The sequence below is a fragment of the Myotis lucifugus genome, unplaced genomic scaffold (assembly GCF_000147115.1).
Source record: "Myotis lucifugus unplaced genomic scaffold, Myoluc2.0 scaffold_592, whole genome shotgun sequence".
NCBI lineage: Eukaryota > Metazoa > Chordata > Mammalia > Chiroptera > Vespertilionidae > Myotis > Myotis lucifugus.
This window is the reverse complement of record NW_005871640.1, coordinates 18,745-32,219: the sequence shown is the minus strand read 5'-3', so window position 1 is coordinate 32,219 and position 13,475 is coordinate 18,745. Positions and strand designations below refer to the sequence as shown.

Below are 13,475 nucleotides of genomic sequence, written 5' to 3'. Positions count from 1 at the left end.
CAGTGTCCCTCCTCAAAGCGGTCACCCTGGGCGTGTCCTATGCTGCTGTGGTCAGCGGCTCCATGGCCTCGATGGGGAAACGCATTGTCGTTAGTGCTGACCTCCCATGGTTGGAAGAGCAGTGCCACGGCTGCTAGGAGCAGGGAGATCCCCATTCTGAACGGGTTGGGTAGCACATTTTCTTTTCTTTTTTAAATAGGTTTCTCATCTTATTTATTTACTTATTTTTTTATTGATTTCAGAGAGGAAGGGAGAGGGAGAGAGAGATAGAAACATCAATGATGAGAGAGAATCATGGATCGACTCCTTCTTGCACACCCCCTTCTGGGGATAGCCCGCAATCCAGGCATGTGCCCTTGACAGGAATCGAACCCGGGACCCTTCAGCCCACAGGCCAATGCTCTATCTACTGAGCCAAACCGGCTAGGGCCATGTTATCTTTTGCCGGAAATACTTTAAAAAACAAAGGGATGGCCCAATAGAGGCTGCATTATTAAAGCTGCCTGTGGGTCTCCAATCCTTTACCAGCAATGGGAAGCCACCAAACAGTTCTGAGTGGTAAATTTCAATCCACCGATCTGTAACGTAAAGAAAGGGATGGGCCCTGGCCTATTTGGCTCAGTGGATAGAGCTTCGGCCTACGGACTGAAGGGTCCTGGGTTTGATTCTGGTCAAGGGCATGCACCTTGGTTGCAGGCTTCTCCCTGGCCCGGGCCCTGGTCAGGGCTCATGCAGGAGGCAACCCATCGATGTGTTTCTCTCACATCGATGTTTCTCTCTGTCTTTTCCTCTCTCTTCCACTCTGCCTAAAAAATCAATGGGAAAATATCCTCGGGTGAGGATTAAAAAAAGAAAAAGCAAGAAAGAGATGTGTGGCCCAGCTGGCGTGGCTCAGTGGTTGAGCATCGGCCTAGGAACCAGGAGGTCACGGTTCAATTCCCAGTGTGGGGCATGCCTGGGTTGCGGGTTCGACCCCCGGTGTGGGGCGTGCAGGAGGCAGCCGATCCATGATTCTCTCTCCTCCTTGATGTTTCTCTCTCTCTCTCTCTCTCTCTCTCTCTCTCTCTCTCTCTCTCTCTCTCTCCTTTCCTCTCTGACATCAATAAAAAATATATTTTAAAAATAAGAAAGAGATGTGTGTGAGAGGTGGTTCTCGTAGGGGGCTGGTTGCCTCTCGATGGGCCAGCCGCGCTTGCTGTTAGAATCGGGGCCCCTGGCCGAAGGCAGTTTTCCTTTCTGCAGTGTCTTTCCCTTCTCAGCCTGTGAACCACTGCTGCCAGGAGACTTCTGTTTGATGTCCTTGTTCCTCTTCTTTTCCCTTTAGACCCTGGCAATAGGCTCCTTATTGGAGGGTTAGTGGGAAAGAGAGTGGGGTCACCACTTGTATCAGTCAGCTTCCACCATGTGTGATATCTGAGCTCATGTTTTTGGGAGAAAGCAGAATAAAATATATTTAATACTTATATGTAAAGTCTTTACATTGTTTTAGGTAGTAAGATTGCACTGTAGGACCCAACATTATCCAAATCAGTGTGTGTGTGTGTGTGTGTGTGTGTGTGTGTGTTATTCTCATTAATAGGATATCAATTAGGAACTCTCTATGCTGTAAGATAACCGGTATTCTCGTAGATACCACTTCATATGCTTAATCAGTTATAAAACCTGTAATGTAGAGATGATTATAAGAGAGTAGCCACCGTTTTAAAGTCCAGGTCAGCACTCACTAATGCAGTCTGTCAACTGAGCACGTTTCCCCTGCGATTTACTGTTGGAAAGTTATACACGAGGCCCCCTTTTTCAGACACTGGAAATGTGATTAGCATTCGGCTCCAGCTTCCCCGGTTGACCCTGTCATGGCAGCGTCTGCCTCGGCTCACTGGTGCTTTGAATAAAGCCTACCCACAGGCCCGCTGATGCACTTTGCTCACTTTTTTTTTTAAACACTATATTTTTTATTGATTTTTTACAGAGAGGAAGGGAGAGGGATAGAGAGTTAGAAACATCGATGAGAGAGAAACATCGATCAGCTGCCTCCTGCACACCCCCTACTGGGGATGTGCCTGCAGGCAAGGTACATGCCCTTGACCGGAATCGAACCTGGGACCCTTCAGTCCGCAGGCCGAAGCTCTATCCACTGAGCCAAACCGGTCAGGGCCACTTTGCTCACTTTTAACAACTTCGGTTGTTGGGTTTAGATAGGGAATTAAGTGACTTGATTTATGTTGCAGTTAGTTACCGATGAAAAGTATTTCAACAGCGTGAGCCAAAATCAAAATGTGAGCAAGAAAAGAAACACACGCGTGCTCCTCTCTCCTGTCCCCGCGTCACGCTCACATCAGTGTTTTAGTCCTGCTTCCTTCCGATTCTTTATTCAGCCGCGAGTATAGCTCGGCTGCAGATATGTACCTGCTTTTCAGTGTAACTTCAAAAACGTTTCTCTCTGTTGCTCAAACCTGCCCAATTGTTTGGCTCTCACAGAATATGACTGCATGGGATGTGTTTCTAAAAAGCCATTCCTCTCCTGGGATCTAGCAGCAGCAATCGATGTCTGCATGAAGGCAGGAACTGGAGGGTTTTGAAGAAATATAGAGAAATTTCGAAGCTGACATTTATTAACACCTGGTAGAGAAAAAAGAGTGCTCAAAGAAGCATTCTAGGCAGTGGCGATCAGAAGCTGTAGGAACATGGCTTTAGTAGCCTGATGCGGTGACGTGAGCGCTCGGTCCAGTTCCCTCGGAGAGTAAGTAGACAGACGTAACAAACACCAGCGCGGTCATTCCTCAGGCCCGTGTCTGCGCGGACGCCTGGTACAGCCTCGTCACACTTACTCCGGCCTTGTCCCTCTGTTTCCAGGATTCCTTTTCCAGCGTGTTCCACATGGAGTGTGAGGAGCTGGAGCGATCATCCGACACTGTGACAAGGTAAAAGAACTCCGCCTGGATTCACCAGCCTGCGAAACAGGCTACAGCGTCGTTCCGTGACCCAGTTAATTTCAGACGCAGATGCTGTTGACTTTTATGTTCCCCGCAAATAATTTGGTTTGTGAAAATACTGTGCTGTTGGATGTTATAAAGTCCCAGGGTTTGTGTTGTGTTGTGTTGTGTGTACTCCAGCTAGGAATTCTTTCACAGAGTGAACGGTCCCAATGAGCACAGGCGTGGGCACCGTGTGTCCTGGGAGCTGGCTCATGGAGGGCCCCCCAGGGCTCTATTTCAATTAGAGTTTTCACTGCATATCGGAGACCCCTGGACATTTGACAGTTTCTAGACAAAGTTTTCCGCGAATCTGTTCTGATTTCGAGTCAGCAGGGGATTCAATGCAGAAGGGAGCCTGCTGCCGAGTCACAGTCGTGTGCCGACCCTGGGGCTGGAGACAGAGCAGGTGTCCATTGGAGCTCACTGGTTTTCATGTTTTTTATGATGTTTAAATTCTTATTCGCCTTTAAATTGTTGCTCAGAAAGAGCAAAGTGTTGATGTGCTGGAGGGTGTGGTGCTCCTGGCCCTGTTTTGTCTGTGTGCTCCCACCGCCCCGTGCACTCCGTGCGAGCTGCTGGCGCTGGCTTGCCATGGGCTTTCCTGCAGAGTGTGGTCCGCCAGCCTCCAGCGACCGGAAGGCCTGGCAAATGCTGATTATCACGGGACCTGTTATTCATTTCCTTCCAATCATTTTCCCAGAAATTATTGATATTATATCATTTGATCGTGGAAATAGGACATTATCTTAACAACATCTCTGCCTCCCACACGTGGGCTTCAGGCCGGACTGCCTCGTTCAGCGGCGGAGTTCCTCATTCTTAAGACGAGCACTAATCTAGATCACTTTGATTTTAGGATGCTGTGACATTTTTGTTGCTTTTTTATAAAGAACATTTTAGAAAGCTTCCAGATAAGACACAGAATTATTGGACTAGTTTACTTTTTGGCTTGCATAAATAATGAATTTATATAGGTACAAATATAAACATGTTTATTTAAGACTTTACATACGTTATGGGATTAGGAAATTGGTGTGATAGGGAGTATTAAATGTGTAAAATTATGAAGTACCTACATTTGCCTTTGAAAATTTGTGCAGCAGCATGTTTGTGTAATTATTTTCATTCGCATTTTGAGTTTTATTATTAATTCAGCCAGGTCCTCTAATTCCTGGCAGTGATAGCTGAATTCCTAGCCCAGTGACTTGGTGTGATAGTGACCCCTACTGGTGAATATGTTTTTTTTTTTAAAAAAAGCTAAGTCTTACTATACAGCAGCAGTTTTCAACCTGTGGGTCGCACCCACTTTGGGGGTCGAATGATCCTTTCACAGGGGTCGCCTAAGACCATCGGAAAACACATATATAATTACATATTGTTTTTGTGATCAATCACTATGCTTTCATTATGTTCAATTTGTAACAATGAAAATACATCCTGCATATCAGATATTTACATTACGAGTCATAACAGTAGCAAAATTAGAGTTATGAAGTAGCAATGAAAATAACTTTATGGTTGGGGGTCACCACAACATGAGGAACTGTATTAAAGGGTCGCGGCATTAGGAAGGTTGAGAACCACTGCTATATAGTATATTTACTTTCTTACTATATATTTGATTAGTTCCTGGTGAATACCATATTCCCTTTCTGTAAGCAAAATAAAGGTATCTTTTCATTTATGTTTTTAATCATTTCAAAACAGTCTTAATATAAATATATTTCCTTAAAAAGATAGCTAGTTGGGTATGATTACCTTAAAGGAGATAATTTGCATGGATCATTTTAACTGATTCATAACTGATTTTACAGTAATGAAAATTATTTAGCACGAATGCCTTATTTCCGCTAAACATTTTGAACTTAACTGCTATTCTAATGATGCATTTAAAGACATCTTAGTGATTTTTGAAAAAATAAAAATTAGATATGAGGCTGAGTTTTGCAAAAACGCTGATTGGAATGATGTTTAATAGCTCCTGCATTTTGAAATAGGACTAACCTGGTACTCACAGTCACCATCAGAGTCTTCGTTCTCTTTCTAAAATTGCTTATGGATAGAACTCGGGCCCCTCTCGCCCTCACTGGCCCACACTGCAGTCCAGACCCTCTTCCATGGAGTGTCTGTGGAGGGAGAGGTGAGCAGTGAGGAAATCAGTCCTCGTAGGCAGTATGTGTCCGCTTAAAAGCCTGGCTCATTTGGCATCTTTCCAGCCAGCCCGCTTCTCTTTCATAAATAAAGTGATGTGTTAAAGACAGCTGTGAAACGTTAAGTGTGAAACACTCAGGGTGCACAGGATGCAGAATTATTAGCGTCGGGTCACCGTGGGAGGAAGCGAGGGCTGAGCTGGGAGGTGGGCCCGAGGATCGGGGAGGGAAGCGCATTTCCAGATGGGGGGGGGTCAGTTCATTCAAACTGAAGAGCCACCAATTAGAAGGGGAAAGGGAGTGTGACTGTGCACCGTTTACGTTAGCATTTAATTTTAGGAAATAGTGCTATTATTCCGTATTCATTCCCTGTTAATTTATAAATCCACGTTTTTATCATAAAACAACACATACATAGGGTTAATCCTCTAAGCTCACTTTCTTGGAATATATATATACGGAACTAATTAATACTTATTGATGATAATTATATTAGAAACATAATTTTAGTTAAATACAGTAACACCTACAACTTAACAATGTAGTGAAAAGGATTTTACCACGTTGAAAAAAACTGTGGAGGCGGAGGAGGAGAGTGCAGACTCTGAAATCAGACTAGTTGCATTTAAGTTGCACCACTTTACCGGCTCTAGGGCTTTGTGTAAATTATCGTACCTGTGGAGGCCTCAGTTTCTCCATCTGTGAAATGGGCACACTTGTACAGGAGCAGGACTGTAGCTCGCGCTGAGCGAGATAATTCCGGGACATAGTAAGTTCTCCGCATTCACCGCTATTTCTGTCCCTCTGCTGTGTCTTTCTGTCTTTGGCTTACACGCCTGCAGCTTCCAGTTAGCTCTAAAGCACAGACGTTTCTCAGTGTGTCCCCCGTGTCCCCCCTCACCCCCGTCTTCCCGAGGTGTCCGCCGATACACCCACTGATACCCGCTGTGCGAAGAGCCTCGGACGTCTGAGTGAGCCAGGGCCTCGGAGAAGCGGGTGCTGAGACTGGACTAAATATGCAAGACATTCAGGAGGGAGAGAGGGCGGGGAGGGTCTGGGGAGGGTCTGTGGAGGCGTCTCAGACAGGGGTGAGGCCTCGGGCAGGGCTGCGGGGAGCCACCCTGTCGGGAGAGTCCCAGCTGTGGTGTCACCCTCCCTCGCAGCGCTGGCCAGCGTGGCCTCCGTGCAGCCGTGGCCGTGGCTTAGAGCCGCTCCCCGCAGCTGGAGCCGGAGGCGCCTTGCAAGGCCACCGGGAGACCCCTGTGATTTCAAGCCTGAGGCCCTCTTCCTCGCATGGCACCTTCCACGCCACCCGCTGCGGTCTTAGGTGGATCTTGGCCAATTGTCCTGGGCCCGAAGCCGCAGCCGCACGCCTGATGACTGGTGATGCCATGGCTTCCAGACGCGCAGACTCAGTTTCAACACTGTCGTGTTTGATGCTGTTTTTATTCCCTTCCTGGATGCCCCCCCCCCCCCATGTCTTTCTTCACATCCTTACGTCCTGAATTACCAGCCTTTCACAGTCCCTCCAGCACCGCCTCTGCCCTGACCAGCTCCTTAGGTGCACCAGCCCTCTCCTCCCCACGCCCCGGCCTCTCCTCCTCCAGAGGCCCCGCCCTCTCCTCCCCACGCCCCGCCCTCTCCACTGGCCCTGCCCTCTCCTCCACAAGCCCCGCCCTATCCTCCTCCACACACCCTGCCCTCTCTTCCACATGCCCCGCCCTCTCCTCCACACGCCCCGCCCTCTCCACACGCCCCACCCTCTCCGCACGCCCCCCCTTCTCCTCTGCACAGGCTGGTACTATTGCCAGCTGCATTCCTTAGTGTCCGGCTGGGTCCTGCATCATAAAAACCCCAGTGAAAGGTGCTCAGCGAGCGCAGTGCTGCTCCTCCTGGAAGAGCTGGAGGTGGCGGCTCAGGTGCTCACAGGCCTGGGGACCCAGGCACCCGGTTCCCCTGCACCGTCAGGTGTGGCCCTCCCCTTTGGGGTCAGGGAGGCCGCTCCTGCGTCCTTTCCCGGGTCAGAGGGCTGTGGGGGACCAGGCAGGATGGGCAGAGAAATGCAGCAGCTGCCTCTTCGCGGAGGCTTCTAGAAGCCATCACGTTTTCTCTCTTGTCCTATGGACTTGAACTTACATGGCATCCAGCCCCAGGTGGCTGAGCCCGAGCCTTCGTTCTGGGGCCAGGGGTGCAGGTGCAAGGGAGGGTCCGGAGACTGGGCGCTGCCCGGCAGCGTGTGCAGCTGAACGCCGACCACAGCAGCGTGACAGCCGCTGACCCGCGTGGGCAGGCTCCGTGGGACACTGACCAGGCCTCCCCGGCCCCGGGCACTCAGGCTGTGCCTACCGAGCGTGAGAAGGAAGCTCCCTCCGCATTCCTCCCCGAGTGAGAAAGGAAATGATAACTCAGTAACCCCAACACCACTTTTCCCTAAAGTGACCATTAGGAACTGGAAAGCTTCGGGGAATTAAAAGAACGGGGTTTCTGAAAAGTCATGGACGTGTGGCTACTTCTCCCTGTCAGCGTCTCTAAGTCGGATTTTACCCTCCCCCGCAAGTGACTAACTATTTTGGGTTTCATCCGGCTCCCGCTGTGAACAGGATGATGGTAAGGATAATAAAAGCCATTAATAGCATCATTATCACTTCCTCTCCAGCCCCTCTTTCTCACGGTGACCTCGCATTTCTTATCTTTCCAAAAGCCTGTCTTCCTTCCCCGAGACTCTTGCTGTCCGTGGAGGATCCGCAGTTTTATAGTTTGCTTAATGAGCCTAAAGCCCACACTTATCTCGAGCTTTTCCTGGGATTCCCTCCAGATTATCTGTGTGGAGCGGGTTGGCTTCAGACTCCTCACTCTTGTTCACTCACACGTAATACCAGGCACATGGTCACTGGGAAAATATTCTAAGTCAGTGGTTCTCAACCTTCTGGCCCTTTAAATACAGTTCCTCATGTTGTGACCCAACCATAAAATGATTTTCGTTGCTACTTCGTAACTGTAATGTTGCTACTGTTATGAATCATCATGTAAATATCTGATATGCAGGATGGTTGTAGGTGACCCCTGGGAAAGGGTCGTTCAACCGCCAAAGGGGTCGCGACCCACAGGTTGAGAACTGCTGTTCTAAGTGAATGAGAATCTTTTGAAGAAGATACATTTTTATGCTTTTTATGATCTTAAAAAGTATCCTAAAAGATCTGAAAGAAAGGAGACGTGAGCTTGCTGAGTGAAGCTCGTCTCCGCGTGTGGGCTCTCCCTGGATTTGAAATGTGGGAGAGATTGTTGAGGCGGGTACGTAGAGGAAATAACCGAAGAATAGAACAGGCTGGTCCTTGGTCACTCTATCGTCTGATGAAAACGAGACCTGGCAGGGAATTCAGGTGGATTTTACATCCAGCGGCACAACAATCAACAGGCCCGTCGGCGATGGCAAGGAGATGACTTAGGGCTTTTAAAAACTTGCTGTGGGTCCTTGGAAAATTGCGGGTCTTTGTCTTTGCAAACCATTTCAGTTCTAGTAACCAGCCAAGTTGTCAATCGGGAAGTGCATTTCAAGCCGCCTTTCCTAAGTAAGACATGCACTTGCCCGATGGCCGGAGACCTGTTTGTCTCTCTTATGTCGTTTCTTTAACTCCACTGCCCACAGAGCGCTCACCTGCGTTCCTCCCACAGGGACCGGGATGGGAGCCAGATCAACTACATGTACGCTCAGTACGTCACTAGCACCATGGAGGCGCTCAACATCCCCGACGTCAGCAAGGACAGCAGATTCCCCTGGGCGGTGAGTAGCCGGTGTGGGGCTCGGAGTGCGCGCGGCCTTCCCTGACCAGATGCCCTTAGCACCTGCCAGGAGCTGGGTAGCTATGCTTGAGTACTTCCCTGTGTACTTTCACGCGTTTTTAAATAATTCATTGGCACGTGAGATGATTGCTCTATTGCCCACTTCATGTCAGTGATGGCCCCAAGACAGGCTTGCTAGCGTTCTTGAGTTTATCCTCAAAAGGTAAGTTTTCTGTGGCTTGAAGTGACGTAGCTGGTGACCCACCACAGCGAGCAGCTCCATGGAGAATGAATATCTGTTTTCCCTGACAACAAGGCGGCAAAGACCCGTTTCTCAGCCATGGGAAACTTTGAATCCTGGTATTTTCTCTCCTTTTACTTCAGAGAAGCATTGCATGTGGAGGCAGCTGCCTTGCTGTTGTTGTTTCATATCTAGGAGGCCTCTTAGAAGTCAGCAGTATGGGCAGTGGACACAGTGATCATGCGTCCACAGAGGGCCAGTGTGTAACACGTGGTGTCGGGGGGGAGGGTTGACTCTTCTGGATTTGGCTCCTCTTGTTAGGCTACCAGAGACGCCTCCTCCAGGTACAGTGCATGCTAGTACTGTAAGCTGCTGGGAACGTTTAAAATGGGAACAAAGAAATCTAGGATATATACTCGCCCGATTGATGTTTTTAGAGAGAGAGGAAGGGAGAGGGGTGGGGGAGAGGGAGAGAGAGAAACATCGGTGTGAGAGAGACACATCGATTGGTTGCCTTCCGCATGCACCCCTATTGAGCCTGCAACCGAACCACATGCCCTTGAATACGAATCAAACCTGTGACCCTTTGGTCCATGGGCTGGCACTCTAACCACTGAGCCAAACCAACCAGGGCTAGGTTATTTGTATTTTTAATAATATACAAACTAATTGCTTTCTATTGCATTCATGTGAATGCCACTGTACTTCGTATATTTTCTGCACTCTTATCACTCCATCTAATAAAAGATGACTATGTTAGTGGGTTTAGATGTCCAATGTAGTTTACATAACAGCATCTAATGGGAAAATCACTCTTTTTGTAATTTTTTGCTGTTGTTTTGTTTTGTTTAGAATGAAAACATGGGGAACGTAAGCCAGCAGGGCATTCGAAGTTTGCTTTGTACGCCTATAAAAAATGGAAAGAAGAATAAAGTGATAGGTAAGTAAGCTTTTCATTAACCTCCACGCTGCCCTTACTAAAGAAAAAAAAATAATGTATTCCCAGAAATTTCTGTCTTTCAAGTGTAAATTTAAAGAATAAAATGTGTAAAAGATAAAAATTGAAATGATAAAAGGATGTTCAACTAACCACAGGCATTTGGTGCATGTCTTATTAACTATGATGTACTTTCTGTAATTATTGTAATCCTGTTTTAACAGCGTTTTTGTTTAAGGGTGATGTGTTGAGAGTTAGTAGACTGAGAAACATCGAGTTGATCATGTGCCTTGTTTTAGAGTCTCATTTCTTGGTTTCTGTTTTTTCTTTCTTAAACATGTGGTTTAGATTGTAGGTTGTACTGATTCATTCATCAGAAGTATCTAGCAAGCTCCCTACCGCTCTAGGCTCTGGGGTGAAACAGTCAACAAGTGAGCAAAAAAATTTAAAAATGCCAGAGGGAACCATTAGACCTCTCTTGGCGTACGGTTTGTGTCCCCACTTGAGAACAGAGTCTGCAGTAAGCAGATGCTGTTTTTGGAGAGGAAAATTCCCTGTAAATTAAATGGATTTAAAAATGATCCCCCGGGTGGGGTTTTAGCTGGGGACTCAAGTTGGTTCCAAGTAAAGGAGGAACTTGCCAGTGTTCCTGCTGTTTCATAAGTGGGAGAGACAAAGCATTTCAATGCTTGACTAGACTGTGCACCCCAGAGGCAGCCTGGAAAATGTCAGGGCTGTAGATCATTTTTCTTGCCTGTCACAGACCAGATTCTGCGATTGTGTCGTTCTAATAGAGAATCCACACAGAGCTACAGACAGAACACAGATGGACCATGTGTTTTCTGTCATCTTTCCCTCCTTCCCCTGCTCATCCTTGTCCATTACTGACATTAAGGTGACATCACAGACATTAGGCCAGTGGGGGCCTGTTGTCTTGACAGATGTACACTGAGGTTTTGTTTCCCGAACATGTCTCCTCGGTGCTCTGGCTGACAGTGTTTCCACCACTTTGCTTCCAACGCTGTAAAGGAAACACTTTCCTATTCAACATTCATTTATTTAACCAACTAGTCCCCCTACTTATTAGGCTAAATGTGCCTTTTTCCCATATTGTATTTACCAGAAATCCTTCTGCCTGTTATTCACACCAACTCCTATTGCTCACACCAATTCCTTCTATTAGTCACAATTCCTATGTTCCCACCAACTTCTATCATTCATACCAACTCCTATTGTTCTCATCAACTCCTCTTGTTCACACCAACTCCTATTGTTCATACCAACTCCCCCTATTGTTCACACCAACTCCTATTATTCACAATTTCTATGTTCACACCAACTCCTATTGTTCTCACCAATTCCTCCTCTTGTTCACACCAGTTCCTCCTATTGTTCACCAGCCAACTCCTACTGTTCATACCAACTCCTCCTATTGTTCACACCAACTCCTGCTATTCACAATTCTTATGTTCACACCAACTCCTATCATTTACACAAATTTCTATCGTTCTCCCCAATTCCCCCTGCTGTTCACACCAACTCCTATTGCTCACAGCAGCTTCTCCTATTGTTTGCACCAGCTCCTCCTATTGTTCACACAAACTCTAGGACATTTTTTAAAAGGAATTATCCCATTCCCATCCAAAGAAATAAAAGTTTAGTCCATCTCCACTGTAAATAACTTACGTTTCCATGTCTTTGTTAGTGCCAAGTCTAGTACAAAGTACAGTGTTCTACTACACACTGCCTGACTGGGAAGCATGAGACAGTAATAATCGGAATGGAATGAGAAAAAATAACACTAAGACATTACAGCTTAAAATTATCAAAGTGAAAATTTATAAAGTGAAAACAAATATGGATGTTAAGGTTTCAAGCATCGATTGAAGAAACAGAGAAATGAGACAGATGTCATTCTAGCACCAGGAGACAGAGAAGGCTGCCTGTTGGGCCAGAAATGCCGAGGAGTTTCTGAAAGATCTGAAGAATACGCCGCTTGCAAGAACACATTTCACACAAAAGGGACAAAATTTGAATAGAGATAATAACATCAGACAAAATGGAATTTAAGGTGAAAACATCATGTAAAGGGTCTCTGTGGGGAAGCCTGAGACGTGGTTGGAAAGTTGTGAGAAGGACATTGCAAGGAAAGGGAGGAAGGCTGTCTGCCCTGTTTATTGGAATTCCGACTTAGGGGAGTGTCAAAGGCAGCACCCCTAATTATTCCTTGACTTTTCCAAACAAGTCTGTGCACGTGCAGACCCCCGGGTGTTTACTGGAATCCTTTCGCTTAATCTCTGAATGCCCTTACCTAGAGATAGTGTGAACACACGTGTCCTCCCAAGATTACTCACCCTATTGATTGTATCTAAAAAATACACTTCATCTCAAACTGTAATAAAAGCCTAGTGAGGCAGGCAATCTGGGCTGCCTGGTCCTCTCTTTCACAGCAAACGTTGTGTCAGAGTAATCCATTCATCTGTTGCTCAGGGTCCACTGGTCACCCCCGGCAGGTCTCCACATTGATTAGATTTAAAGTCCACAGAGGAAAGTGTAATTGTCATAAGTGCTTCTAATAAACTGAAAAACATCATTGACATATAAAAGCCAAAGCTGTTAAAAATACAAGGAGAAATGGACAAAATGGCAATCCATGCAATGTTAAAGAAAGGGGGGAAGTGAGGGAACATTAGAATTGATTAATATAAAAATGAAATGGACCTACTCGGCATATGTATACTTTTTATCTCATAATTTAAAAATACAAATTCCTGTCAAATATCCATCCATATTTCACAAATACTGTTGATAGTCACACACACAACACAAGCTCAGTGACTTCTGAGGAGTGGAATTGACAGCCACTCTCCTGGACCGTGATGCATTAAAGCTGGATGTGCAGAATGAAAGGGTCATTGGGAAGGAGAAAACTCTCTCAGAAACTGGATGTGTTCTCCTGAATGACACAGAAGAACTCCAAAGTCAGAACGAGAGCACAGTAGTTCCGTGGTTTCAACTACTCCATGTCCTAATTCATTAAATGGAAAATTCCAGAAATAGGCAATTTATACATTTTAAATCGGATGACCTTCTGTGGACAGTGATGAAATCTCGAGAGTTTCATGCCATCTTGTGTGGGATGTGACCATCCCTTCCCCCCATCTCCACCTGTAGAAGCCCACCTATTTTTAGCATTGCCTTATTTCATTATTACTGTGCCTAATTTATCAATTACACTTTATCCTAGCTGTGTATGTACAGGAGAAATCTTACCAGATAGGGGGTCTGGAACTCGCCATGGTCTCAGGCCTCCTCTTGGGGTCTTTGGACGTATCCCCCGTGGATAAGGGAGCATTTTAGAAAATTAGTGGTTGTATTGATATAACAAATAC

At 46.5% G+C, this 13,475-nt stretch overlaps 1 protein-coding gene across 1 annotated transcript in view; it reads left to right on the top strand.

Moving 5' to 3' along the window:
* Positions 1-13,475, top strand: part of LOC102430691 (cGMP-specific 3',5'-cyclic phosphodiesterase) — a 51,948-nt gene that overhangs the window by 21,190 nt on the left and 17,283 nt on the right. The window contains exons 6-8 of the mRNA XM_006104700.2: positions 2,854-2,921; positions 8,798-8,906; positions 9,999-10,086. Coding sequence (XP_006104762.1) covers positions 2,854-2,921; positions 8,798-8,906; positions 9,999-10,086 — 265 coding nt within the window. The remainder of the gene's footprint in view (positions 1-2,853; positions 2,922-8,797; positions 8,907-9,998; positions 10,087-13,475) is intronic.